Source organism: Musa acuminata, chromosome BXJ2-7 (genome assembly GCF_036884655.1).
Source record: "Musa acuminata AAA Group cultivar baxijiao chromosome BXJ2-7, Cavendish_Baxijiao_AAA, whole genome shotgun sequence".
Lineage (NCBI taxonomy): Eukaryota > Viridiplantae > Streptophyta > Magnoliopsida > Zingiberales > Musaceae > Musa > Musa acuminata.
Window position 1 is genome coordinate 11,599,965 of NC_088344.1, and position 26,009 is coordinate 11,625,973.

Sequence of the window (26,009 nt, forward strand, 5' to 3'; positions counted from 1 at the left end):
CATGATGATCCTTGCAGGATATCGTCACCATGCGAAGCGTTGTTCTGTAGGAGATTGGTCGAACGTCTCCCGGGGTTAAGATATGGTTTAAGGTGGAGAAAATAAATTTGACAAATTTTGTTCCAGCCAAGGTTTAACTTATGACGTGTTATACTGAGACTAACCAAAACTTAAAAAAGATAAGAGCACCTTATTAACCTCACAAGGCAATTAATCTTTAAGATTCAGTGTTGGGCAGGGGCCGCGCGTGCGCGTACCCCCTCTACCACAAATTATGACGTCCACTCTCCCTCTTGGGGAGATGGTAAGCCAGTGCTCCTCCGAAGTGCAATGGAGGCCACTGACCTAGGCCACGAGCCTTCTTGTTCGCCCGTCGACCCCGTCCAGGTAAGTATGGTTCAACTGAGGCGGAGACCCCCACTTAAAGACCGCCTCTTGCTCCCCTCTGCCGAAAGTTGCCGATGTGGGACTAAGACTTCTACGCGGATAAACAATCCCACTAAAGCTTGATGCGTTGATCGCAGTAGGTACACAAGGGGGAGAATCCTGATAAGAGGCCCAAATAGCAATTGCTGAAGCCGAACTTGGGCATTTATGGCGAGCCCATGGAGACGGCTCGTCCAAATGACGCCATGAATTCTCAATCGGCGTTAACCAAATCGATGTTACTAGGCTTCCGTTTCGACTCGGACTCCGAAACCGGCCGGGGTTATCCGTGAGTGCAAGCGGCCGGAGAGAGAGACCGCTTGCGTGCTTGGAGAGACCGGTGATGGCGGTGGACATGGGGAAGCTGCGGTGGGGGGAGCTGGAGGACGACGCGGAGGACCTCGACTTCCTGCTGCCGCCGCGGGTGGTAGTCGGGCCCGACGAGAACGGGGTGAAGAAGGTGACCGAGTACCGGTTCGACGACGAGGGCAACAAGGTCCGGGTCACCACCACCACCCACGTCCGCAAGCTCACCCGTGCCCGCCTTAGCAAGCGCGCCCTCGAGCGCCGCTCCTGGCCCAAGTTTGGTGACGCCGCCCACGAGGACGCCGGCGCCCGCCTCACCATGGTCTCCACCGAGGAGATCCTCCTCGAGCGCCCCCGCGCTCCCGGTTCGACCCTTTCCCACCCTCCTCTTTTCTTCTTCTTCTTAATCGCCTTGTGACCGCTCTTTTGTTAGGGTTTTGCATGATTATTTCGATTCGATTTCATAGGTTATATTTCGGCAGATGCCATCCATAATCTCATTGGTGCCGAGTGCGATTTAGGGGGGATTAGCCTCAAACTGCGTCCTTAGCGTTTGTTTCCCATTGAATAAGACTGGATTAGAGTCGAAAAGCAAATCACAAGATCATGCTTCTAGTATCTGAATTAAAATTCATGCCTTGCATGTAGAAAGTCTTGATCTGGGAGAGAATAAACTGGGGATTTTTATATTACATTTAGATTGTCCTCCTATACCTTAGTCTGAAACTAAGAGAATGACTTCCGCTTTCTATCCTTTCTCATAGGCTATTCGTTTTTATCTATATATTTATGATTGTCATATTGTCACGGACATGTTTGATATAATACTTATGTATGTCCGTGCCTTTTGGTAAGTTCATACTTTGCACAACATGTAGAGGGACGGCCGAAGGCTTGATAGTCTCATTTTAATTGGGTTTGGTGGCCGTTTTAGGCTTGTAAATAAAAGTTGTGTCATGTGGACACTTGTGAGAGATATTCGGTCTGTAGTGGATCATTTTGACCTTTTGTTGTGCAACTGTTCAGAGCTTGTAAAATCTGTTTGTAATTTGCATTGTCTATGAAGTATTTTCGGAAATGTTTGCTTGTGGATCCCCAGTGAGGCGTTTTCTCTAACCCGTTTTCTCTTTTGTGGGTCCTAAGGGACCATGTGAGGTTTCGGGGAGGTTGACCTTTGCGGACGAACACGCAAGGGTGCCGCACGACTTAAGCAAAACCAGCTAAGTTCGTGACAGATGGTATTAAGCGGGATAAGCACTCATAGAAACACTTAGCATGCAAACGTGGGGAACCTAGCGGGGTTGCGTTGAGGGCAGTCAGCACACGCACGACCGTTTGGGTGAAAACAGGCATGGAGATGTATGGAAAAAGAGTCGCTCGGAGGAGCGAGCATCTGAGATTGGCATTCAGAGGAATGGCCAACCCTTCGCACATGAGGCACCACGAGAACAAGCAAGCTTGGAAGAATGGGGAGCGCACAAAGGTTGGGATGGTTGAGTTTGAGCTACGGCTTAACGTTGACAACTATACTTGATGGTGCTCAAGGCAAGCGAGGCGCTTGGTAAAGGATGAGACCATGCAAGGTGAAATGAGTTGCTCAGCGATCGAAAGAATTTTGCAAAGCTCACAGAGGTGAGGGGAATTGTTAACTCGAAGAATTCGGTACTCATGCATGGGCTTGTATGCGGACGATGAAATGTTCGTGGCCATCCCAAGGCGACCGAAACTCGGCGTCATGGAGCATTGAAACTTTCTCTTCGTCATGTGAAGAATACGTTCGTAGGACGCTAAAGTGTGCAGCGAGTTCAGCATGTTGCTAGGCCTTGAGTGGTGCAATGGGGGTTGTATTGATGTGGAATCGCAATCTAGCAAGTGCGTTTGCAGGAGGCAGAACAATGTGCAGTTTGTTCAGCAAATCGGAGTAGTCCAAGGGGATGGTGGTCTCCAAAACGAAGAGAGATGTTGCTCCAACAGGATAGATATCCAGGAGGGATAAGTCCCGGCTCTCCAGAGGGAGAATCATATGCAACAGACTGCACATGTTGAGGAGGAGTACATCAACAAACAACAACTCCATGAAGTTCAATGGACCGAGCAAGCGGCGATGAGTCGTCGTATGATATCGCTTGAGAGAATGCGTTGGTGGATGCATTGTGAGATCAAGTAGGGGAGTAACCCAAAGCAACACAAAGGAAGGTACACTTGGAGTCGATATAGAGATCGGACTCAAGGGAGGGCTGACCCATGGAATGGTGGGCGCGAGGGCCACCATCAACTCAATGCAAAAATGAGGAGCGAAGCAACTTGGGTGTAACTTGGCGAAGTACCCAAGCCGCATGAAGGGAGCCAGCATAGAAGTTGGAACATGGAGCGGAGGCACAGTGCTTTCCTTGGACAGAGGTCAAGGACATGAACTCTTGCAGAGGCAAGAGCAGGATCATGTTGTTCCATGGGTCCTTTATTCTGACGGAGTGGACTCATCTTGCATGGTGCCAAAGACGAAGGGAGCTTCTGGGCACATGCACCTTATCTCAGAGAAGCATTTGATGGAGGAACAAATGTGACTCAATTTGCGGAGGCGAAGTTGGGTTTAGAAGGCCTTGGCACAGGGCAAGAGGACGCGGAGGCGGGTACTCTTGAAGAATATGCCATAGTGTTGCCATGAAGGAAGCGGTGCGTAGTGGAAAATATGCTGGTAGGGGCAAAGGCCCAGGATCCAGACAATGGTGCACCATTTTCAGCGAAGTCGGTGGACTTCGGGAGCTACTAGGCGACGGACTGTCCTAGAGTGGTGCTTCATCTAGGTGTGACCCAAGAGCGGGTGGATGAAGGTCGATTGTCAAATGAGTGAACAAAATCGAAGGTGAAAGAGACCCTGCGATGTATTGGCAGGGGCCACACATGGAGGGATTACAATTTGAGTTCATCCCACAAGGATCAGAATACAATAGAGATGTCACCAGGAGGTGACATGGTGTAGCGGATCGTGGTGGAACAGTTCGTGGCAATGTGAAACACATGACATAGTCTCATGAGGGACTATATCATACGGAGGTATAATCGGGAGCTACTGGAAGCTCCACTTCGGTGAGCAATACGACGGTAAGAAGGGCTATGGGATTCAAGGAGTGAAGGTCATGGTACCACAGAGGCGAGTCTTCCGTGCGTGCATCGAATTTTGCATCGGATGAAAGCCTTGGTCATCAGCATATGGGGGTTGTGTTCCACCAAGGAAAAAGTTTGAATACAAGTACCAGTGAGTCCCATGGGAGGGACTTGATCATGCAGAGGTATGATCGAAGCAGTTGGAGGGTTGGACTGCTCTAGAGCCCCTTGGTCGTGAAAGGGGCCGAGGAGGTGGAGCATGCAGAGGCAAACTCCAAGTACCGAGACAAGGCTGAAGGGCAGAGGCCAAGGAACTTCATAAGACCGGTGTCAACGAGCTTCTCATCAAGATAGCCGAAAGTGAAGGACTTCGGGTTATGCAAGAGTGCATGACCAAGGAATGAAGCAGGCAGTACGCGGTACTGTACCTTTGCTACTCAGTGGAGTAGGCGGCAGGGTTGATGGAGAAGACGGTACAATCCCAGAGGCGACCAAATCTATTAGAGAATTACTCCAAGTTGGGGTGAAAACTTCTTACATTCTAGAAGTTCGATGGCATTGAGAAGGTGAATCACAGTAACTAACTCAATGCAAGGAGTATAAACACTTCAAGTGCTTCAGAAGTATGAGCAAAAAGTAGGCAAAGACCAGTAACCAACTCGATGCATGGAGTACAACCTCGAGAAGGCGGGCGAAGTCAAGTAACCTTTACCGTCTCAACTCTTAAGAGAATGGGCGAAACCGAGTACCATAATTCTCTTATCTATCCAGTAGAGGAGCTCTGCACAGGTTCAAAGACCCTTCGAAGATAACTAAGTGACCCTTTGAAGATAACTTCGAAGATAACAGGAGCTCTGCAGAGGAAGTGACAACTAAGTGAAAGAAGAGCTAATGGGCAAATTTTGTGGAGGAATGACCCAAAACTTTAGAAGTTTGCAAGGTGATGCTCGTTAAAGCTCCAACAAGCATCCACCCAGTTCAAGCAGCATGAGGCATTTGAGAGACTGGCGCATAGTAAGGATGGTCTTTTCCTTCATCCGGAGGATCCGCAGGAACCAACATGGATCAACATAACTCAGCCAATCTCACACTAGAGTCAGAGTCATTGGCGAGTTGAAGCAGCATAGCGGATCAAAGGTTTGACTACTCAAAAACAACAGCGGAGAGCAGCTAGTGGCCAGGATGTCACGACCTTAGCTGGTTTTGCCTAAGGCGTGCGGCACCCTCGCGCGTCCGTCCGCAAAGGTCAGCCTCCCCGAAGCCTCCCATTGTCCCTTAGGACCAACAAAAGAGAGAAGGGGTTAAAGAGAACGCCTCAATCGGGATCCACAAGCAAACATGTCCGAAAAACACTTCATAGACAATGCAAATTACAAACAGACTTTACAAGCTCTGAATAGTTGCACAACAAAGGGTAAAATGGTCCATTACAGACCGAAAAGCTCTCGAACGTGTCCACATGACACAACCTTTATTTACAAGCCTAAAGAGGCCACCAACCCAACTAAAATGGGACTATTAAGCCTTCGGCCGCCCCTTTACATTCTGTACAAGGCATGAACATGCCAAAAGACAACGGACAGACATAAGCATTACATCCAACATCTTGTTTAGAAGTTTGTCCGTTACATTCTCCCCCACTTATCCCTTCGACGTCCTCGTCGAAGCCTTTGTGAACACTGCAACTCTTCGCCTTTGCTGAGTCTTCAATCTTCCGCTCCAGCTGCAATGCGCCTCCTGGCTCCCAGCTGCTCTCCACTGCTGTTTCTGAGTAGTCGAACCTTTGATCCGCCATGCTGCTTCAACTCGCCAATGACTCTGACTCTGGTGTGGGGTTGGCTGAGTTGTATTGATCCTCGTTGATTCCTGCGGATCCACCAAATGAAGGAAAAGACCATTCTTACTACGCCAGTTTCTCAAAATTTCCACATGCTGCTTGAACTGGGTGGATGCTTGTTGGAGCTTTAACGAGCATCGCCTCGCAAACTTCTGAAGTTTTGGGTCCTTCCTCCACAAAATCTGCTCATTGACTCTTCTTTCAGTTAGTTGTCACATCCAAGTAGGTTCGCATCACTTCCGCTTTCGATTGGCATTTCGTTGGGAAATGAAGTGGACAATCTACTCTCAGTAGCACTGATCACCGTTGGTGAGGATTTTGACAACTATTGTCTTCCATTATCTTCGAAGGGTCTTTGAACTTGTGCAGAGCTCCTCTACTGGATAGATAAGAGAACTGGGGTACTCGGTTTCGCCCATTCTCTTAAGAGTTGAGAAGGCAAAGGTTACTTGACTTCGCCCGCCTCCTCGAGGTTGTACTTCATGCATCGAGCTGGTTACTGGCCTTCGCCTGCTCTTTGCTCACACTTCTGAAGCACTTGAAGTGTTTGCACTCCTTGCGTTGAGTTAGCTACTGTGATTCACCTTCTCAATGCCATTGAACTTCTGGAATGCAGGAAGTTTTCACCCCAACTTGGAGTAATTCTCTGATAGATGAGGTCGCCTCTGGGATTGTACCGTCTTCTCCATCAACCCTGCCGCCTACTCCACTGAGTAGCAAAGGTACAGCACCATGTACTGCCTGCTTCGTTCCTTGGTCGTGCACTCTTGCATGACCCGAAGTCCTTCACTTACGGCTATCTTGATGAGAAACTTGTTGACACCGGTCTTACGAAGTTTCTTGGCCTCTGCCCTTCAGCCTTGTCTCGGTACTTGGAGATTGCCTCTGCATGCTCCACCTCCTCGGCCCCTTTCACGACCAAGCGCTCTCCCTCCGTGAGAGCAAGGGATCGATGACTTGCACGGAAGTCCCGCCTCTGCGGTACCATGGCGCTGCCATGCCCATGGCCCTACTATCCGTCGCCTCGCCTCTGTATCCCTTTTCTGCATGATCAGTAGAAATGTCTCTGTGGCACTCCTCTGAGTCCACCTCCATTCTGACTGATGCTTGATTTTGGGTAGCTAAGTCCCTCTGGACTCGTCGTCGCTTCCTCGCCCCTTTCGACCCCCTGCTTCAACACCACTGTGTTCTCCAAGCAGTCCGTTTGGTCGATGGAAAGACAGACTGCAACTCCCAAGCATGGCCTCTGCCATTACGTTGTAGAGTTAGCACCGATTCTGTTCTCCTTAGCTTCCTTGGTAGCAACGTTCGCTTACTCGACCTTGTCCTCTGACTTGTCGGGCTCCCTTAAGCGAATATGAGCTCTGGAGCAGTCCAACTCTCCAGCTGCTTCGATCATACCTCTGCATGATCAAGTCCCTCTCATGGGACTCACTGGTCCTTGCATTCGAACTTTTCCCTTGGTGGAACCCAGCCCCCATATGCTGATGACCAAGGTTTTCATCCGATGCAAAATTCGGTGCACGCCCGGAAGACCCGCCTCTGCGGTACCATGGCCTTCACTCCTTGAATCCATAGCCCTTCTTGCCGTCGTGTTGTTCACCAAAGCGGAGCTCCCAGTAGCTCCCGATCATACCTCCATATGATCTAGTCCCTCCCGGGACATGTCGTGTGTGTCGCATTGCCACGAACTGTTCCACCACGATCCGCTGCACCATGTCGCCTCCTGGTGACATCTCCATTGCATTCTGATCCTTGTGGAATAAACTCGAATTGTGAACCCTCCATGTGTGGCCTCTGCCAATACATCGCAGGGTCTCCTCCACCTTCGATTTTGTTCGCTCCTTTGGCAATCGACCTTCATCCACCCACTCTTGGGTCACACCTAGATGAAGCACCGCTCTAGGACAGTCCGTCGCCTAGTAGCTCCCGAAGTCCACCGACTTCGCTGTAATTTGTGCACCATTGCCTGGATCCTAGGCCTCTGCCCCTACCAGCACAATCTCCGCTGCACACTGCTTCCTTCATAGCAACTCAAATGGCAACACTGTGGCATATTCTTCAAGAGTACCCGCCTCTACGTCCTCTTGCCCCGTGCTAAGGCCTTCTGTACCCAACTTCGCCTCCGCAAATTGAGTCGCCTTAGTTCCTCCATCGAATTCTCCTCCGAGATAAGGTGCATGTGCCCCGAAGCTCCCTTCGTCTTTGGCACCATGCAAGATGAGTCCGCTCTGTCAGAATGAAGGACCCAGGGAACAGCATGATTCTACTCCTGCCTCTGCAAGAGTTCATGTCCTTGACCTCTGTCTAGGGAAAGCGCTGTGCCTCTGCTCCATGTTCCAACTTCTATGCTGGCTCCCTTCATGCGGCTTGGGTACTTCGCCAAGTTACACCCAAGTTGCTCCGCTCCTCGTTTCTGCATTGAGTCGATGGTGGCCCTCGCGCCCACCATTCCACGGGTCAGCCCTCCCTTGAGTCCGATCTCCATATCGACTCCAAGTGTGCCTCCATTTGAGTTGCTTTGGGTCGCTCCCCCACTTGATCTCGCAATGCATCCACCAATGCATTCTCTCAAGCGAGATCATGCGACGACTCCTCGCCGCTTGCTCAGTCCATCGAGCTTCGTGGAGTTGTTGTTTGTGAGGTACTCCTCCTCAACATGTGAAGTCCGTCTCACATGATTCTCCCTCTGGAGAGCTGAGACTTATCCCTCCTGGATAACTGTCCCGTTGGAGCAACATCTCTCTTCGTTTCGGAGACCACCATCCCCTTGGACTACTCCGATCTGCTGAACAAACTGTGCATTGTTCTGCCTCTTGCAAACGCACTTACTAGATTGCGCCTCCACGTCAATACAGCCACCGCTGCACCCCTCAAGGCCTAGCAACATGCTGAACTCGTTGCACACTTCAGCCTCCTCCGGACGTATCCTTCGCATGTCGAAGAGAAAGTTTCAATGCTCCATGGCGCCGAGTCTCGACCGCCTTGGGATGGCCACGAACAATCCATTGTCCGCATACAAGCCCATGCATGAGTACCGAATTCTTCGAGTTAGCAATTCCCCTCACCTCTGTGAGCTTTGCACAACTCTTTCGGTCGCTGAGCAACTCATTCCACTTTGCATGGTCTCGTCCTTTGCCAAGCGCCTCGCTTGCCTTGAGCACCATCAAGTAAAGTTGTCAACGTTGAGCCGTAGCTCAAACTCAGCCATCCCAACCTTTGTGCGCTCCAAATTCTTCCAAGCTTGCCTGTTCTCGTGGTGCCTCTTGCGCAAAGGGTTGGCCATTCCTCTGAATGCCAATCTCAGATGCCCGCTCCTCTGAGCGACTCTTTTCCCTACATCTCCATGCCCGTTTTCCCTCAAACGGTCGCGCGTGTGCTGACTGCCCTCAACGCAGCCCCGCTAGGTCCCCCACGTTTGCATGTCAAGTGTTTCTATGAGTGCTTGTCCCGCTCTGATACCACAATGTCACGACCTTAGCTGGTTTTGCCTAAGGCGTGCGGCACCCTCGCGCGTCCGTCCGCAAAGGTCAGCCTCCCCGAAGCCTCCCATTGTCCCTTAGGACCAACAAAAGAGAGAAGGGGTTAAAGAGAACGCCTCAATCGGGATCCACAAGCAAACATGTCCGAAAAACACTTCATAGACAATGCAAATTACAAACAGACTTTACAAGCTCTGAATAGTTGCACAACAAAGGGTAAAATGGTCCATTACAGACCGAAAAGCTCTCGAACGTGTCCACATGACACAACCTTTATTTACAAGCCTAAAGAGGCCACCAACCCAACTAAAATGGGACTATTAAGCCTTCGGCCGCCCCTTTACATTCTGTACAAGGCATGAACATGTCAAAAGACAACGGACAGACATAAGCATTACATCCAACATCTTGTTTAGAAGTTTGTCCGTTACAAGGAGGCACATTGCAGCTGGAGCAGAAAATTGAAGACTCAGCAAAGACAAGGAGTTGCAGTGTCGGCAAAGGCTTCGACGAGGACGTCGAAGGAATAAGTGGGGGAGAATGTCACGGACAAACTTCTAAACAAGATGTTTAATATAATACTTATGTATGTCCGTGTCGTTTGGTATGTTCATGCTTTGCACAGCATGTAGAGGGACGGTCGAAGGCTTGATAGTTCCATTTTAGTTGGGTTTGGTGGTCGCTTTAGGCTTGTAAATAAAGGTTGTGTCATGTGGATACTTGTGAGAGATCTTTCGTCTGTAGTGGACCATTTTAACCCTTTGTTGTGCAACTGTTCAGAGCTTGTAAAGTCTGTTTGTAATTTGCATTGTCTATGAAGTGTTTTCAGAAATGTTTGCTTGTGGATCCCGAGTGAGGCGTTTTCTCAAACCCGTTTTCTCTTTTGTGGGTCCTAAGGGACCATGGGAGGTTTCGGGGAGGTTAACCTTTGCGGACGGACACGCAAGGGTGTCGTACGATTTAGGCAAAACCAGCTAAATTCGTGATAATACTATTTAATGAACATGGACATCAATTGTTTTGATTGATACTTAAATACTGTTTTGAAAGTCCATATCTAATATTGGAAACAAATCTATTGAAGAGATAATTGTGAAGCATCTTGTGTCTTTGAAGATTCAAGGAATAGCTATGAACTGGTGAAGATACGGTACCTTCATAATGCATTGAACCTGGTAATTTTTTGGCGAGTACATGAAAACTTTAATACAGTTATTTTACTAATTTAAGCAGGTAAAACAGCATATATCGCTGATTCCTCAGGTACATGCGATGATCGAAAGCATATATGTTCTGATTTAACTAACCTTTGGTTGAAGGGTAGATTCTTTATCTTTCTATGGCAGACTCTCTTTCAGAGTAGGCAAGGTGATCTCCATCTCAGTTAGGGTAAATCATCATTGTGCTGTTTTTAGTTTCATTTTTTTTTCACATACCCATTTAATCATTTTTGCATCTCAGAGGGAAATTATGGGTACTTGGAGCATTTGGGGCTGGTGTTTTAGGCATCAAAAGCTCCACATATTACATCCTCTGTGAGGGTACCATTAATAAATGAGACAATTTTGGTATTTCTTTAGAAAAAAAGAGTCTTTGTTTAATTAATCATTAGGAATAAACAGATGTTTTTTGTATGCCTAAGTAAATTTTTTTTATTATTATATTTTTAACATTTAATTAGCAAAGAAAACAAGTGTTCTTAAGATAAATCTAATATGCATGCTTTCCTTCTAATCATCTCTTATTTTTTGATGTCGATTGGTCCTATCCTTAATAGGCAGCAAAGCAGAAGAACCAAAGGTTGCAGGGGATCCACTGGCTGCCATGGGCAAAGCCGGTGCTGTCCTCATGGTGTGCAGGACTTGTGGCAAGAAGGGTGACCACTGGACGTCCAAGTGCCCCTACAAGGATCTCGCCCCGCAAACAGACAGTTTCGTCGACAAGCCCCCAGGTGCTGAAAGTGCAGCTTCATCTGCGGGCACCGGCAAGGGTGCCTACGTGCCCCCAAGCATGAGAGCCGGTGCAGAGAGGAGTGGCACTGAGATGAGGCGTCGGAACGATGAGAACTCGGTTCGTGTAACCAATCTCTCGGAAGACACCCGTGAGCCTGACCTGTTGGAGCTCTTTCGGACATTTGGCCCTGTGACTCGTGTCTATGTTGCTGTGGACCAGAAGACTGGAGTTAGTCGAGGATTTGGTTTTGTCAACTTCGTCAATAGGGAAGATGCGGAGCGAGCCATCAACAAACTTAACGGCTATGGCTATGACAACCTTATCCTACGGGTTGAGTTGGCGACTCCACGGCCAAATTGAGGTGCTGCAATCTGCAAGCTTTTTAGCATATTATTACATGTTCTTAAGACAGCTTCAGTGGCTTCATAATTTTGACCTAAAAGTACGTTTGAATCTTTCATAATTCGAACAGGACAGTAATGCATTTATGTTAAGCTCAGCTTATATCGGTTTTGAATTTACGAGTGATTCATATCATGTTGTGACTGAAATGAAATAGAAATGATGTCTTGGAGCCTGATGGAAGCATGCGAAACCAGAAATCGAGACTCGAGAGGGGATTGTAACTCAGCTACTTCAGTCAAATTGGAAGATGATCCATCGGACGTTCTTTCGTTGGGCCCTTGGTTTGTTGGGAGTCGAGCTCTCACTTCCTTGCGAATATGGGCAAGATATGTAGGAGCTTCTTCTGAAATGACACCTCCGGGAGATTTTGAACTTGTCAATGAAAACATAAGCTATGGGCCAACATCCTTATTGCTAAATATGAAGATTTCAACTCTTGGGATGATCATAAAACTTCCAAAATATCTCATGTTAGGAGGGGGCCTTGTCTGAGGTGACTAACAACATGCTTGAACCCTGTCAGTCGTCTCCGCCCCCCCACTTCACTAGAAGTCTAGATCAATTACCTTCAGCTGGTTCAACTCTCCAACTAAGCCCACTATCTCATTTGAACATTCAATCACTTGTTTTTCGATTAAATGTGATTAACTTCAACTTTTTTTGTTATATAGAACCCTGGACTATGAGCATGTCAATTTTTTTGGGGTCTTATCTTGAGTATCTTCGGATGTTTTTGTTTTATTTTTTTTAAAGCTTCCAAATTAAAATAGGTCGTTCCTATGTTTTTGTTAAAAAAAGAAAAAAAAAAAAAACCAGAGATGGATCTTAAAGAAGATTTGAGGGACCTCTCTGTCTGTAATCCCGATCCTGCAAACTTGAACATCCGACCGTCAATCAGCACCACCCCTTTGTATCTCGAGTTCATGATGGAGTTGAGGAACAGAAGTCATCTAAAGTAGCGTGGTTTCTTGGCGTGCCATCAAATCATAAGTCCACTCTTTGACGTTCGAAACCTGTCCTGACGTATAAACACGAATCAAACTCGAATTAGAGTTGTAGAATACAAATCTCTCTTAAAGATGGGCGTTTTGAGGCTTTCCATGAGAGAGGAATGCAAGTCCATCTTCCTTTCTTCAGTTACCTACCGCAGACCGGGGGAGAGAAAGACAAGTTCGTCTTGAACACAGGCATTCGGAGCTTTGTCCCACTCTTACCGTGTCCGAGTGAATCCAACAAACATGTTAGGTGCCACGCGCTGTCACCATGCCAGCCCAACCCCACTTCCTCTGGTACGGCAGCCAAAAGCGAGCGCCACAGCCCTCGTGTGGTGCTGCACGCTATTGACAATGCGAGGGAGATGGATGTGGACGGGGACGAGCCAGGTCTTGTGGAGGCTTGGACAAGCAGTCCGTGCTCGCAGAAGAAAGTACCGAACAGTACTATCGGTGCTTGATCTACCAGAGCGAGGACGAGAATTATAAATATGGGCTCTTTTCACTGGCGTCTTCTTGCTGGGAAATGCTGCTGTTTTCATGCTCATCTGAGTTTAATTACTCTCTCTCCTGGAAAGAAGAAGATCATGGATATTAATTACGTTAACGGGATCATAAACAGCGCCGAAGGATGGTAGAAGACTGCAAAAGAGAGTCAGAAGCAGAGAGAGAGAGAGAGAGAAAGAGAGAGAGTCCTGTCTCTATATCTGCTGGAAGAGTGGCAAGAGTCTGAGAGAGCTGGCAAAAGGGCGGTAGGCCGGGAGTGCGGTGATGGGAGGAGTCGACACCACCACCACCTTCGCCCCTTCCTTCCATCTCCTCAACCCCAAATCACATCTCAGCCTCCTCCATGATCAAGTTGACGACAACAAGAAGAAGAGGAACCACTCCGAAGACGATGCTAACGGCGACGACCGCTCCTCCAGCGCCGACGACTTCGTTGAAGCCGGCTCCGGCGGCTGCAGCTCCGGGCGGCGCCCACGTGGCCGGCCGCGCGGGTCCAAGAACAAGCCGAAGCCGCTCGTCATCGTCACGCGCGAGAGCCCCAACGCGCTCCGCTCCCACGTCTTCGAGGTCGGCAGCGGGGCCGGCATCATGGACACGATCGCCACCTTCGCCCTCCGGCGCCGGCGCGGGGTCGCGATCCTCAGCGCCAGGGGCGCCGTCACCGACGTGAAGCTCCGACAGCCGGACGCGCCGCCGGGATCCGTGGTGGCGCTCCCTGGCAGGTTCGAGATCCTCTCTCTTTCGGGGGCATTCCTCCCTGCACCAGCGCCGTCGGGCGCCACCAGCCTGTCAGCGTACCTGGCCAGGGGGCAGGGCCGGGTGGTGGGCGGGAGCGTGGTGGGGGAGTTGGTGGCCTCGGGACCGGTGGTGATAATAGCAGCCACGTTCGCAAACGTTATCTACGAGCGGCTGCCTCTCCCTGACGACGAGCAGCCGGTAGGGACAGAGCAAAGTAAAGGAGGCAACGGCGCGAGCGATGACAGCTTCTCAGCTGCGGATCCGTCGTCCATGTCGCTCCCAACCGATCTGCTGCGCCATGGCAAGCAAGATGTGTTCGGCGCATGGGCTTTGGCAGGGGGCAGGGCCGGGTGGTGGGCGGGAGCGTGGTGGGGGAGTTGGTGGCCTCGGGACCGGTGGTGATAATAGCAGCCACGTTCGCAAACGTTATCTACGAGCGGCTGCCTCTCCCTGACGACGAGCAGCCGGTAGGGACAGAGCAAAGTAAAGGAGGCAACGGCGCGAGCGATGACAGCTTCTCAGCTGCGGATCCGTCGTCCATGTCGCTCCCAACCGATCTGCTGCGCCATGGCAAGCAAGATGTGTTCGGCGCATGGGCTTTGGCGAGTTCTCGGCCGCCTCTCTCCTATTGGTAGAACTCTTCGGCCGACACTACGCCGCCCGAGAAGTGGAATGAGAACTCAGCGCCTGTTTCATCTCTTCTGCAGGATCGGATCTCACGAACTTTGATGTACACTATTGCATGTAATCGAATGTTTTCGTTTCATCTGCGCGCTTTTTCATCCTCGAGGCACCGAACTCGAGCTTTAGTCACCACCACCATTCTATTACAAACCATGCAGTCAAAGTCAAACTAGCTCCGGTCAGCGGATTCGAGTCAAAATCTTTCCGTAAATATTGTTGCCTCGACCAATCTCGACGTCGATCCCACCGGCTTTCTTAGTGGACTGGCCCACGAGTAGGTCGATGCCATTTGATTTGGATAATACGCGTTGGACCATTTCAAGGCAAAGACCCGTTTCTGGCTCATCACAGAAGTGCTTGATGTTTCGACCGAGCCATGTCAACCGACATCTCCCTTTGACCTCCCTGGTCAACGTTACCAGTCCAAAGAAGACACAGTAAACAACTGAAACGGACCGGACGTACACTGAGCGTTTATACGACGCAACGCACACGTTACTTTCTAAAAGGCCGCAGCTTCGTCCCAACCTCTGCTCCTGCCTGCGTTGGCTCAGCCATGTCACCGAGAGTTTAGACGCCGACGACCCAACGCACACGCTACTTTCTCGAAGGCCGCAGCTTCGTCCTAACCTCTGCTCCTGCCTGCGTTGGCTCAGCCATCTCGAGGTGTGGAATCGCCCTTGGAATGAACAGCTACCGAATCCGTTGACCAAGCATCCTTTAACGTCTCCATCATTACCTAATAAGGTGTTAATATTCTTCCCAAAAGAGCCTTCCCATGAGACATGACTCGGTGCGTGCTTGATGTAAGGCGCAATTCACGGACAAAGGATGTTTGTATAAACAACCTTAAGCCATGATCTCGGGGTCGACACGATTGGGTTCGGGTCCGAGTGATCGAGGATCTTCCTGGGACGACCCTTGAGACTGCTGAGGTGACCGCCTTCGGTGGTCCGATCGGGATGGAACAGTCGCTGTTTTCACCGGGGAGGAACTCCGCGGTCGGACGCGCGGTGGGATGCGCTCTGTCTTCGTACCTGCACACAGGTCGGGTCAGGAGGCTCGACCCGACCCCTCCGACGGTCGAGTCGGTAGATAGTCTTAGGGAGTTTTTTTTTTCTCTCCTTCATTTCCTCGGAGCGTAGGGGTTTTTATAGTAAAGATTGTTGTTGCCTGATGTGCCCGTTTGCAGGGACCAGGATCATACTCCTGGTAACGTCTGATAGCGGTATTGGCATGGCGTGAAGGACCGAGTCTGAGTAGGATGTTAATGTGCCTCGATCGATATTCCGATCTGTTTGACCAGGTGCTATTAGATCATTCGAGGTACGAGATATCATCAGAGGTGACTGACGTTAAATTGAGTCTTATCGTCATTATTATCCTCGTCACAACACAGAAAGGCAAAAGGGTAAGGTTGGGGAAGGGTGCACTTTTGGATGCATGCCACTGTTGTACGCGTTGGCCTCACCCAGCGCCTTCTCCGCCGTCGTCTCCCTCCATGACTTGGACGTGATTGATTGATGTCATTATATTTTATGCGTTTCCATAGCTGCGATTCCGTCTGATATCGCGCAACCGCGTCCGCGAGGAGAGAAAGTCCTCGGAAGTCGAAAATGGCCATATCCATCCCCTCGCCACCTTCCTCCCTCATATATTGAGACATTGCCATCAATAGATTCAATCCCACCCGTAGTTAGAGGCATTCTTTTGAGAGTCGAACAGCAGCAAAGCAGTCCGCCTCGTGTTGTGGTTTTGGTTCTTCCATTCCTTGCTCTGCTACATGGGTGTTCCGAAGGTGCTCGCGGATCTCCGGGCCCGAGTGGGCAGCATCGACCCCGAGCGGCCCGTTGTCGGGATCCTCGCCTTCGAGGTGGCGGCCGTCATGTCGCGCTTCGTCTCCCTGCACCGCTCCCTCGCCGAGGACGAGGTCCGCCGGCTCCGCACCGATATGCGGTCCCAGGGCGTCGCTTATCTAACTTCCAAGGACCAGCTCTTCCTCCTCCGCCTCGCCTGCGCCGAGCTGGTGGCCGAGCTCGACAAGGCCGCCGCCGCCGTTTCCCGCATTGCTGCCAAGTGCCAAGATCCCCTCCTCCGGGGCTTTGATCGCATATACGATGGCCTCAAGGCCGGCGTGGCCTGCCCCGTTCTCAGGGGTGGCCGCGTCGCCGAATTGGAGAGGTTCGGGTTGGGCTCCACCGCGAAGGGGGTCGAGAAGCGAGTCAAGAGGTTGGAGAGGTACGTGGCGGCGACCTCCCTGCTGTACGCGGAGATGGAGGCGCTGAACGCGCTGGAGGCGTCGGAGCGGCGGATGGAGCAGCAGTGGCGGCGGCACAGCGGCCCGATCCCGGTGCAGAAGCCGGGCGTGTCGCCCGCACCTTCCCCCATCCAGCTCGAGCTCCGGTCCCAGCGTCACAAGGTCCGGCGGCTCAAGAAGATTTCCCTTTGGAACAAGACCTTCGATGAGGCGGTGGATTTCATGGTCCGCGCGGTGATCACTGTCTTCGCCAGGATCTCCGCTGTCTTCGGTCCCTGCGTCCTCGGCTTGCCTCCTCTACCGGACAGAAGCCGTCCGACTCTGATGCTCCGGGGTAGCCCAGATTTCCTCGGCAAACACTCGTCGGGGCCCCTGGAGCAACCGTCGAAGATGGATGTGCCCGTCTTGAGGAATTCAGCTCCCATGTTCATGACCAACGAATCGCTCGCAAAGCCATTCGAGAGTTTGAGCAGTTTGTTGCAAGCAGGTCCGAGCACCGTTGGCGGCTCGGGATTGTTGTCGCGGTACGCCAATGTGATCGTGGCCGCGGAGAAGATACTCATAACGAGGTCGGTCGAGGGCCACGCGGCACAAAACGACGAGGTGGTGGAGGAGGACGCGGCGGCGAGGGAGGAGCTGTACCACATGATGCCGTCGGCGATGCGGGCCTCGGTGCGGGCCAAGCTGAGAGAGTGCTGGAGGAGTGAGGGCGGGACGGTGGACGGGTCGCTGGCGGAGGGGTGGAAGGAAGCGGTAGGGAGGATCCTGTCCTGGCTGGGGCCGGTGGCACACGACACCCTGCGGTGGCAGGAGGAGCGTAACATCGAGCGGCATCATCGGTTCCACACCCGGCCGAGGGCGCTGCTGCTGCAGACTTTGCACTTCTCGGACAGGGAAAAGACCGAGGCCGCCATCGTCGAGGTGCTCGTCGGGTTGAGCTGCATGTGCTGGTACGACGACCGGGGTCGTGAGCTTCTAAGGTTTTAAGCTCCATCAAGAAGATCACAAGTTACAGATGCAAACACCTACGATTCTTTTGTTAGATCGAGTTCTTTATGAACAGCTCCGCGGGAATTCGTATGAACATTCCTGAATTCGAGAAGTTCCAACCAGCGGAGTGCGTTTGCGAATTCCCCTTGTCATCCTTTAGATTACGTTTGTGAATACTATCCATACTTACAAGTCTTTTCCGATGCCTTCGTCTTCTTCTCTGATAGTTACACCTTTGTTCTTTGTTGACTTGTTCCACGCGGTTATGCACATGGTCAAAGAAACCACAGACATTGCTTTGTCTTGTTCTTATGATACGTTATTCTCTCAGATCCGCGACATTGGGGCAGAAACATCCTTTATTAATATGTCGTGTTAAGTTGATGACATTGCAAATCCATCTTCGATTCTGCATGTGGACACATTAATCTGCTTAATTCTAGTAGTAAATTTCATCGAAATCTCCCATTAAAACGCAAGATTTGGCTCGATTGGTTTGATCTGGCTCAGTTAAATTCGATTTGATTGACCTGACGCACTCGCCAATACGTCCCAAGCCGGTCGCGTTGGTTTTACTCCGTTCGCTGCCCGTGGCCTCTCCCATCAACGCAACGCGCCTCAGATTCTGACACGTGGCGGTGCTGCTCCGTTCCGGATGCAAACCTATTTATATTCTTCGTTTAATTCCCAGCTTTCACGTCCGAGATCGAACCTTCTCTGCTCTCTCCCTTCCACTGCTCGCTGAGCTCTCGGGACGAGAGCACCCCCGACCACACACCCCGAGTCCGCTCTAAGCGCCCCCATATCTCGCCTCTGCTATTCGATTCCTTGCAGGGATCCCTACGCGGCTGGCTAGGGCGATCGATCGCTGGGAATGACGACCAACGTCTCCGCCGTCTACATACATGTGGTGGACGACGTCATCAGCAAGGTTCGCGAGGAGTTCGTAAACTACGGCGCTGGGGAAAGCGTGCTGAACGAGCTTCAGGCGGTAATTTCTTCCTCTCCCGTTTCTTGGTTCGAGATTTCCCCATAATGTTTTCGATCTTTCTTAAGTCTGCTTCATTTCTAGGGTTTCCGTCACTTTTTGGGAAGTCGGTGACGGTTAGTTTAGTATTATTGGCTTATTGTGATTTTTTTGGACCGAACCCAGCTGTGGGAGATGAAGATGATGCAGTGCGGCGCGCTCAGCGACGTCGAGCGGTCTTCCCTGCGGAAGAATGCGGCCCCGATCACTCCGGTTCATGATCTGAACGTTCCGTACGAGGGACCGGCTGAGGAGTATGAGACCCCCACCGCGGAGATGCTCTTTCCACCTGTGAGGGCACCGCTTTGTTTGTTTGCATAGGATTGTGTTGTAGCGTTCCCATTTGTGTGTACTTGCTATTCTCGCAGACTCCCTTGCAAACTCCCATCCAGACTCCTCTGCCTGGAACGGCTGATACTGCGATGTACAACATACCCACAGGCGCCTCAGATTACGCGCCGTCTCCGATAAGTGATATCAGAAATAGCATCGATTTGAAAGCTGGAAGGCCAAGTCCGTACATGGTATGACAACATAACTTATTAAATGGGCGATCTTAGGTAGTTTTCCTATAATATATCTCGTTTACTTAGTGTGGTAAGTCATGCGCTGGTTATGGACATAAATTGCATATGAATTGAAATCACATTGACTTGTATTACCTCATTGTTACAGCAACCACCTTCTCCTTGGATGAGCCAAAGACCTCGTGGAGTTGACGTTAATGTAGGTAAGTATAAAGGAGTTACCAATATCAAGCATGGTCCTGGTGCTAATTGTCACTCTATATCATAGAGTGCATGTTGGACTAGTAGTGGTAATTACTACTAAGCTTTATTGACTGTGGTTGGACTATCATTATATTTCTTAGAGTGAATGTTGGACTAGTAGTGGTAATTACTACTAAACTTTATTGACTGTGGTTGGACTAAGTGGTCTCCTTTGGTATTGTGGTCAGCTTATGTTGAAGGGCGTGAAGAGGCTGGAGACTCTTCGCATCAATCCACTCAGGTACTTCTGTTCCTTGCATGTCATTTTATTGCCAGTTTTCGGGGTTTATAGAAATTAGTTGTAGAAATTACTTTCTGAGGGAACACTCATTGGCTATATGTTACTTGTAGTACTGAACTTGTCATCTTACCCTGGTTCATTATATTAGTTTTGAAGCTGCTGTTTCTGTGAGAGCAGGACTTTTTTGTGAATTCCACTGGAAAACGTAAAAGGGATGACTATGCTTCTCGCTTAAATTCAGGAGGTTATGTACCACAGCAAGATGGAAGTGGAGATGTGACAGTAGAGCTTTCTCTGCCGCAGGTAACTGCATTGTCGAATTGCCAAACAGTTAATTTACTGTCTGCCTCTGATACCACTGACCTCAAGGCAATGTAAATCATAATGTCATGCTACTGTGTTAATGTTTACAAAAGATGTATTTATGTCACAAGGTATCAAACTTAAATGGTTGATTACTTGATATGTTATGGGATTGGTTACAAACATCTTCCATAGTCTATATTGTCTTCATCCAATCTTTGATAACTAAAAAGCCTAATGAAGGGGAGAAAGTTCTGCACATGAGTCTTATTGACCCATAAAATTTATGATGTAGTCTCTGAAATATAATGTGATGAATTTTAGAAAAAAGAAACATGGGTTCTTATTACTGTATTAATATATATAAGATATGTATGATAGAACAACAAGTGAAATGACAACAGCATGTGAGACAAATGAGTCTGTGACCCACTATAAGTTGCACCAAGGTCAACTAAATCTTAAATCTTAACATATTTCTATTTCTTATGGATGAACTTACTACATATACCACATTTTTGCACTTTTAATGCAGAAATTGACGAAATCATGAACTGTTGTAGATGAGCCATTTTGAAAATTACAATTAAAAGTAAAAGCTGGCGCTGAAACCCTTGGTTGAGGACAGGGTTCATAGGATTGACTTTGGATGTGTCATTGAATGTTTTTTAAATGTTTGGAAATTGGTCAGCACCAGACAGCTGAGATTGTTCCGGTCTGGGCAGCTCTGACCAATACTGGAGATCATTAACTCTTACACACTGATTTAATGATCCTGTAAAATGCAGTATAGTGGCTATTGAGATTTAGAATGATTTATTTGGCATTAGATACTTACATTATTGATTGTTTTGCTAAGAAAATATAAGATATAAGGAAATCAAAGGTATATTTGTGGTGGTTGCCTACAGTCTTTTATGGTAGTTGACTTTTTGCCAAGAGTCCGATCATTCTCTTTTTTCTTATTATTTCAATACTTACTCTGTAATATGGCATATTATGATGCTTACCGATCTGATAGACAATGGGAAACGGTGAACCTGTGCAACAGTCACATGACTGAGTAAAAAAATAGAGATTGTGGTGATATAATAGCAAGGTGTTATCCTGTATCATCTGCACCAGAACCTAATAATTATATAATATAGATTCTTTCAGTTAATTCTCTATATTCATTTTGCTGCTAGTGTGGTAATATCTGATCTCTCTCTTTGTGGTTACAGAATGCGGTAGCCCAAGGTCAGAAGTCATCAGTTAGGGATGGGCAAGGAACTGCAAATTTCAAGTTCTATTTCAATAAGGATGCAAAACCAACTCCAGTGCTTCCTCAGCATGATGGAATACATGATGACTATGATGATGTACTCAATAAAACTTTTGAAGAGTTTTAATTTAAAAATGCCCATTTCCCTCTATTTTTACTTCTTTTTTTTAAAATTTTGGTGAAGATATTTCAATTCCAAGGAGTTGCCAGTGAAGACTACAATACACCTGGAGATCATGGTAATTCTATAGTGTCAAATGTAGAAGTTGATATACGGATGGTATTCAGGCTTTTCCCCAACTCTTTCTTTTCTGCATCATTTTGTATTTTCAGTTGAACTACGCGCTGCTACCCCATCTGTTGGCACACCAAAACCAGGTAAAAATGAAGCAGCAGAAGATGATGAACCTTCTCTTAATGAAGATGATGATGATGATGAGTTGGATGATCTTGACCAAGAAGAGGATGAGCCTAATACCCAACATTTGGTTCTAGCCTTGTTTGACAAGGTATTTGCTCTAATATGTAGCCCTTTTCACAGTAGTAACATGAAAAGAAATTGATGTTTTTCTTTTTCACTTGATTGTTGCCTCGGGATTAGGTGACTCGGACAAAAAGCAGATGGAAATGCACCCTCAAGGATGGAATAATGCATCTCAACAATAGGGATATTCTTTTTAACAAGGTATACACTGGATATTAAGCTGATGAAATTGGAAATCTGTCATGATCTTTTTGTTTGCAATCGATTATAGTGTTATATAAATTGATCGGTAAGCTACAGTATCCAGAAAGTAGTTTGCTTTGGTGATTTTATCATGATGCTAGGCAAAAAGCTTGTGATTAAATTGTCTCATGACTCAAGAGGATGTATATTTCTTGGTGTTAATGATTCTTGTATGCTTGAATTTTCATTAAATTGGGATGTACATGGTAGCTGGATTTAGCGTTCATAAGCAATTTTGATGTTTCAAAGCTGGATTGTGTATTTCAAGTTTGAGAATGCTTAAGATCTTGTTATATCACTGCAAGATGGCAGTTTGAACATCATGAACTGGAAGTCATTCCACATCCCACATCCCACATCTGTGTGATGTAATATATGTAGCAAAAGTGCTTTTGTGGGAGACAGTGGCTTTGTTGTGCTGATAATTGCTTTCTTTTTCTTTTCCTTTTTCTTAGGCCAAGTCAGATCTACTATATTCTAATGAAGCTAGTATTATGGTGTACTTTGTAGAAGTATGATGAATAATTTCTTAGTGTTGCTATCAGAAGGTAATTAATAGATTTTACCTTCCACCCATAATGTAACTGAGTTGGCTCACATGGGTGTTAACATCCATAAATGATTCTTATCTTTCGGTATTTGTCAGTATTGATTTATTTAAAGCACTAAATGTCAAGGAGAAAAGAGATCCCTTCTCAATTACTGGCATAGTATATCTTTTCTTAAGTTACTAGGCAATAAATGTAGCTAGCGTGATGTGGATTTGTATAAATATTAGTCTAATTATGCTGATTGCCGAGAACAAATCCATGAAATTGGAAAGAACATTCATACAAAGGTTATCGGAAATTTTGGAAATATTATTATGGCTTTATATGGTTGCATCACTAGTTTTCCTTAGCTGTAAATATAATGTGCCAAATGAAACTGTAATATTTGAAAATGTTTAGAAGAAATTCTTTCAACATATGTTGTTATGTACATTTAATTGCATCGGAAACGGCAAGTTAAAAATGATGTCTGCTTTGATGAGTAAAGTGGCAAAACTGGGGAGTGAGTAGATGTAGGGTGGTTGTAGTAAGATTTTAGTTTTTGAGTGCCGTTACTTCCTAATTTGGTTTTGGCGAATATCAAACTTTTTAGATCAGATTTCACCTTTTGTCCTGAAGTAATGCTTATTGGTATGGAATTAGCAAAGCTCCTTTTGCATTCAATATTGCTTAAGACCTAGTTTGGTTTTTACAAGCTGATGACCAACAACAATTCAGAGAGTGATGTCCTAAGTCAGTCTGTCATGCTCCCTTTGGACTTGCATGAAGTTTGGTTTTAAGGAGTGTTAAGCATAATATCTATGTGATGCAAACATTTTGTTTTTTTGCTTTCTCTGCAAGTACTCCATGGGAACATCTCAACTATCATTTTCATTATTAGTTCTTTCTCTTGAATTCACTCTTTTTTTTTTTTGTTCTGCTATTTTCATGCATGATGCAAGCTAAATAGATGTTTTCCTTTTAAAAAAAATTCTCTCATATATAGAAAATCAATACTGCTCATTCTACAAGACATTTTGTTAGTGTTTTTTCTTTTAGCTGTAGTCTTGTGAGTTCCTGATCTGGTAAACTCTACCTTGCTTTGCAGGCCACTGGGGAGTTTGATTTTTGATTTTTCTTAACGAGGAGCCCTTTCAAGATCCTGTGATATCAAATGGAAGCTTGGGCTGAGTTTTTATTGCTGGAGCTGTGATTCTGGGACGTGACATTTTCACTGGGAGACTCGATGTTAAGGAAAATTTGAACCCGCTGTCAGTTGGTGTTTCTTTCCTTTGTAAAGATGCGCTAAATCAGTCTGAACGTTTGTAAATTTGTTTCTTCTTCTGGAGGAATGGTGGGACAAATCGACAGATGTTAGATCTCAGAATTTGACAGTTGCATTGAACTGCATGTTTTATCGTACCGTACTATTCAGTATCGGTGGTATGGTATGTATCGATCCGATAAAAGATCGATCGATCATATATCGGTATATTTTTTTATATCATGTATTGATATATTCGGTGTAATTTGGTACAACTCAGAATATATCGTATCAATAGTTAATCAGTATATCGGGGCGACATGATATTTTGAATTTTACATGAGAAAAAAATATTTATTTATTTATATTTTAGGATGCCCAAGAGTTGGATTTTCATTTTAAATCAGCGAGTCTAAAAATAAGATGGATTTGTGGTGCAACTAACAGGAATGTTTGACCACATGAGAACCCGAAGAGGATTTGGCTATACATATGCTTTGCTCAAAATGTAAATGATATTGGGTTGTTTATGCGGTGACACATGTTGGGTCGCGATGATAGTTGTCACATAATTTTGTTTTTCATCGTTTGAGATATAAAAATACATCCTAAATGAGAAATAATTTACTCTTGAACAACTTAAATTTACAATTGAGAATATCAGGTTATTAAATTGAGTATCGGAGGGATCGAGTCAGGATATCTCTTTCAACCTTGGTCTTAGTGCATGTGGTATCTCGGGAGCTTGACACTTCAAATCCATCTCAAAATCACTTTGGAGTCATCTCGGATCTACCTTAGATTTACCTCGGAGCCATTTCAAATCCATCTCGAATCTACCTTAGAGACATCTCGAATCCACCTCGAAAGCACGATATTTTCACCTTGGAGGCATCTCAAATATTCTTACTCACATAAGTTTAAACCACATTAGGTTGATCAAGACGTCAATGATATTTTCCCCTAACGGTTTGGGCTACAATGAGAGCTTAATGTCGTAAGAACATCTGTCTACCAACTCTCTCAACAAATGCTCCAGCGAGGAGGCCTCATCTCCAACCCATAACACTTTTGCTCATGGGGCAATTGTCATCCTTCCCATATGTGGATACATCAACCTTAGCACAGACGTTGATGGGGCACTAGTGTTTGTTTATCGACCCAGACCCCTCACCCTCAAGGACAAACTCGAGCCACCTGCTTATTCCCATCGAGGTATTCATGAACCTCACCCATTAGATGTAGACGCTTATGGGCATGTTCCAAGTTGTTGCCCTGCTTCTACCTTAGCTAACCCAGCAAATGGTGCCATTATCTTAACCATGGATAACACCTCAATTGCCACTAACACCAGCACTCGTTGGAATTCCCCTAACTAAGCGATATCAGCATCTCATGATCACCTAGGTTCACAGAACTGTCAGCCAAAGGAGCACCTCGCTCCTTAATGGTGAAGTTCACCACACCACTACTCTACTCCACCCCAATTCAAGACTCGATCGATGGATTCAATGGATGACTCCCTAAAGTGGACTAACACCTAGATGAGATACAGTAAGAGTTTCAATAGTATAGGAGGGAGAATCCAATCGATCCCCCCTTGGATTGATTCTCATTCATCCAAAATATCTAAGAGGAACCAATCCCAACCAACTTTTGCATTCTATCATTGGAAGCCTTTGGTAGTAGTACCAACCCGGGAGAACACACTATCGCATTTGACAGCAATACCAACTCTGCTTCTTCGAGAATGTACGCTCGAGACTATTAGTGGTAATGTTGCTTGGACTCAAGCAAAGGGAGGAAGAGATACTCTCCAACTTGGTCGCTCGATTCACCAACGAAATTTGAGACGTGTAAAAAGCTCATTAATCACTCGTGAGTCAAGCCTTCATGATATGGCTCAGGCCTTCTCTCGTTTTATGGTCTTTGGTAGAGAGGTTGTTGGTGACTATACCCGAGGTCCTCCAAAGGTCCAACCAATACATAGTTGTCGAGGCAATGATCTCGAATAAGCACAAGGAGATTCATAAAAGGCCGAGACAAGAGTGAATACCATCATCCCAACCCCGAGGTCACCACAACGAAGAAAAAAATGATCGACCTAGTGAAGAACATGAGATAAAAAAAATATATCTAACCTGAGTTGCCTTGCCCAAGGTTCGAGTATACTCCCTTGTACATGACTAAAATCGAAATCT

General features: G+C 47.2%; 4 protein-coding genes and 1 non-coding gene across 5 annotated transcripts; 4 read left to right on the top strand and 1 right to left on the bottom strand.

The window, feature by feature from the left end:
* Positions 1–235: 235 nt before the first annotated feature.
* On the bottom strand, positions 236–395 carry LOC135618089 (U1 spliceosomal RNA). The gene has a single exon (XR_010488913.1). It is a non-coding gene; the product is annotated as a U1 spliceosomal RNA (small nuclear RNA).
* Positions 396–585: 190 nt separating this feature from the next.
* Positions 586–11,608, top strand: LOC103991699 (uncharacterized). Its single transcript, XM_009411229.3, has 2 exons — positions 586–1,097; positions 10,934–11,608. The coding sequence occupies exons 1-2, from the start codon at positions 770–772 to the stop codon at positions 11,467–11,469; spliced, it is 864 nt and encodes a 287-aa protein (XP_009409504.1). The 5' UTR covers positions 586–769; the 3' UTR covers positions 11,470–11,608.
* A 1,525-nt stretch (positions 11,609–13,133) lies between these two features.
* On the top strand, positions 13,134–14,517 carry LOC135617232 (AT-hook motif nuclear-localized protein 23-like). Its single transcript, XM_065117252.1, has one exon. The coding sequence runs from the start codon at positions 13,278–13,280 to the stop codon at positions 14,151–14,153; it is 876 nt and encodes a 291-aa protein (XP_064973324.1). The 5' UTR covers positions 13,134–13,277; the 3' UTR covers positions 14,154–14,517.
* Positions 14,518–16,085: 1,568 nt separating this feature from the next.
* LOC103991701 (protein PSK SIMULATOR 1-like) lies at positions 16,086–17,885 on the top strand. Its single transcript, XM_009411231.3, has one exon. It carries the CDS (start codon positions 16,219–16,221, stop codon positions 17,677–17,679), a length of 1,461 nt encoding a protein of 486 aa, XP_009409506.2. The 5' UTR covers positions 16,086–16,218; the 3' UTR covers positions 17,680–17,885.
* Positions 17,886–18,366: 481 nt separating this feature from the next.
* LOC135617233 (uncharacterized) lies at positions 18,367–24,116 on the top strand. The gene is made up of 11 exons (XM_065117253.1): positions 18,367–18,673; positions 18,836–19,000; positions 19,078–19,233; positions 19,385–19,439; positions 19,668–19,720; positions 19,898–20,023; positions 21,247–21,384; positions 21,472–21,526; positions 21,621–21,796; positions 21,889–21,972; positions 23,653–24,116. Exons 1-11 carry the CDS (start codon positions 18,557–18,559, stop codon positions 23,674–23,676), a joined length of 1,149 nt encoding a protein of 382 aa, XP_064973325.1. The 5' UTR covers positions 18,367–18,556; the 3' UTR covers positions 23,677–24,116.
* Positions 24,117–26,009: the final 1,893 nt, after the last annotated feature.

Bases quoted from the DNA above. Each gene is read 5' to 3' on its own strand.
- LOC103991699 (XM_009411229.3), top strand. From the start codon at position 770: ATGGCGGTGGACATGGGGAAGCTGCGGTGGGGGGAGCTGGAGGACGAC. The intron at 1,098-10,933 runs GTTCGACCCTTT...TATCCTTAATAG, and splicing joins CGAGCGCCCCCGCGCTCCCG to GCAGCAAAGCAGAAGAACCA.
- LOC135617232 (XM_065117252.1), top strand. From the start codon at position 13,278: ATGGGAGGAGTCGACACCACCACCACCTTCGCCCCTTCCTTCCATCTC.
- LOC103991701 (XM_009411231.3), top strand. From the start codon at position 16,219: ATGGGTGTTCCGAAGGTGCTCGCGGATCTCCGGGCCCGAGTGGGCAGC.
- LOC135617233 (XM_065117253.1), top strand. From the start codon at position 18,557: ATGACGACCAACGTCTCCGCCGTCTACATACATGTGGTGGACGACGTC. The intron at 19,234-19,384 runs GTATGACAACAT...TCATTGTTACAG, and splicing joins GAAGGCCAAGTCCGTACATG to CAACCACCTTCTCCTTGGAT. The intron at 20,024-21,246 runs GTAACTGCATTG...TTGTGGTTACAG, and splicing joins TAGAGCTTTCTCTGCCGCAG to AATGCGGTAGCCCAAGGTCA.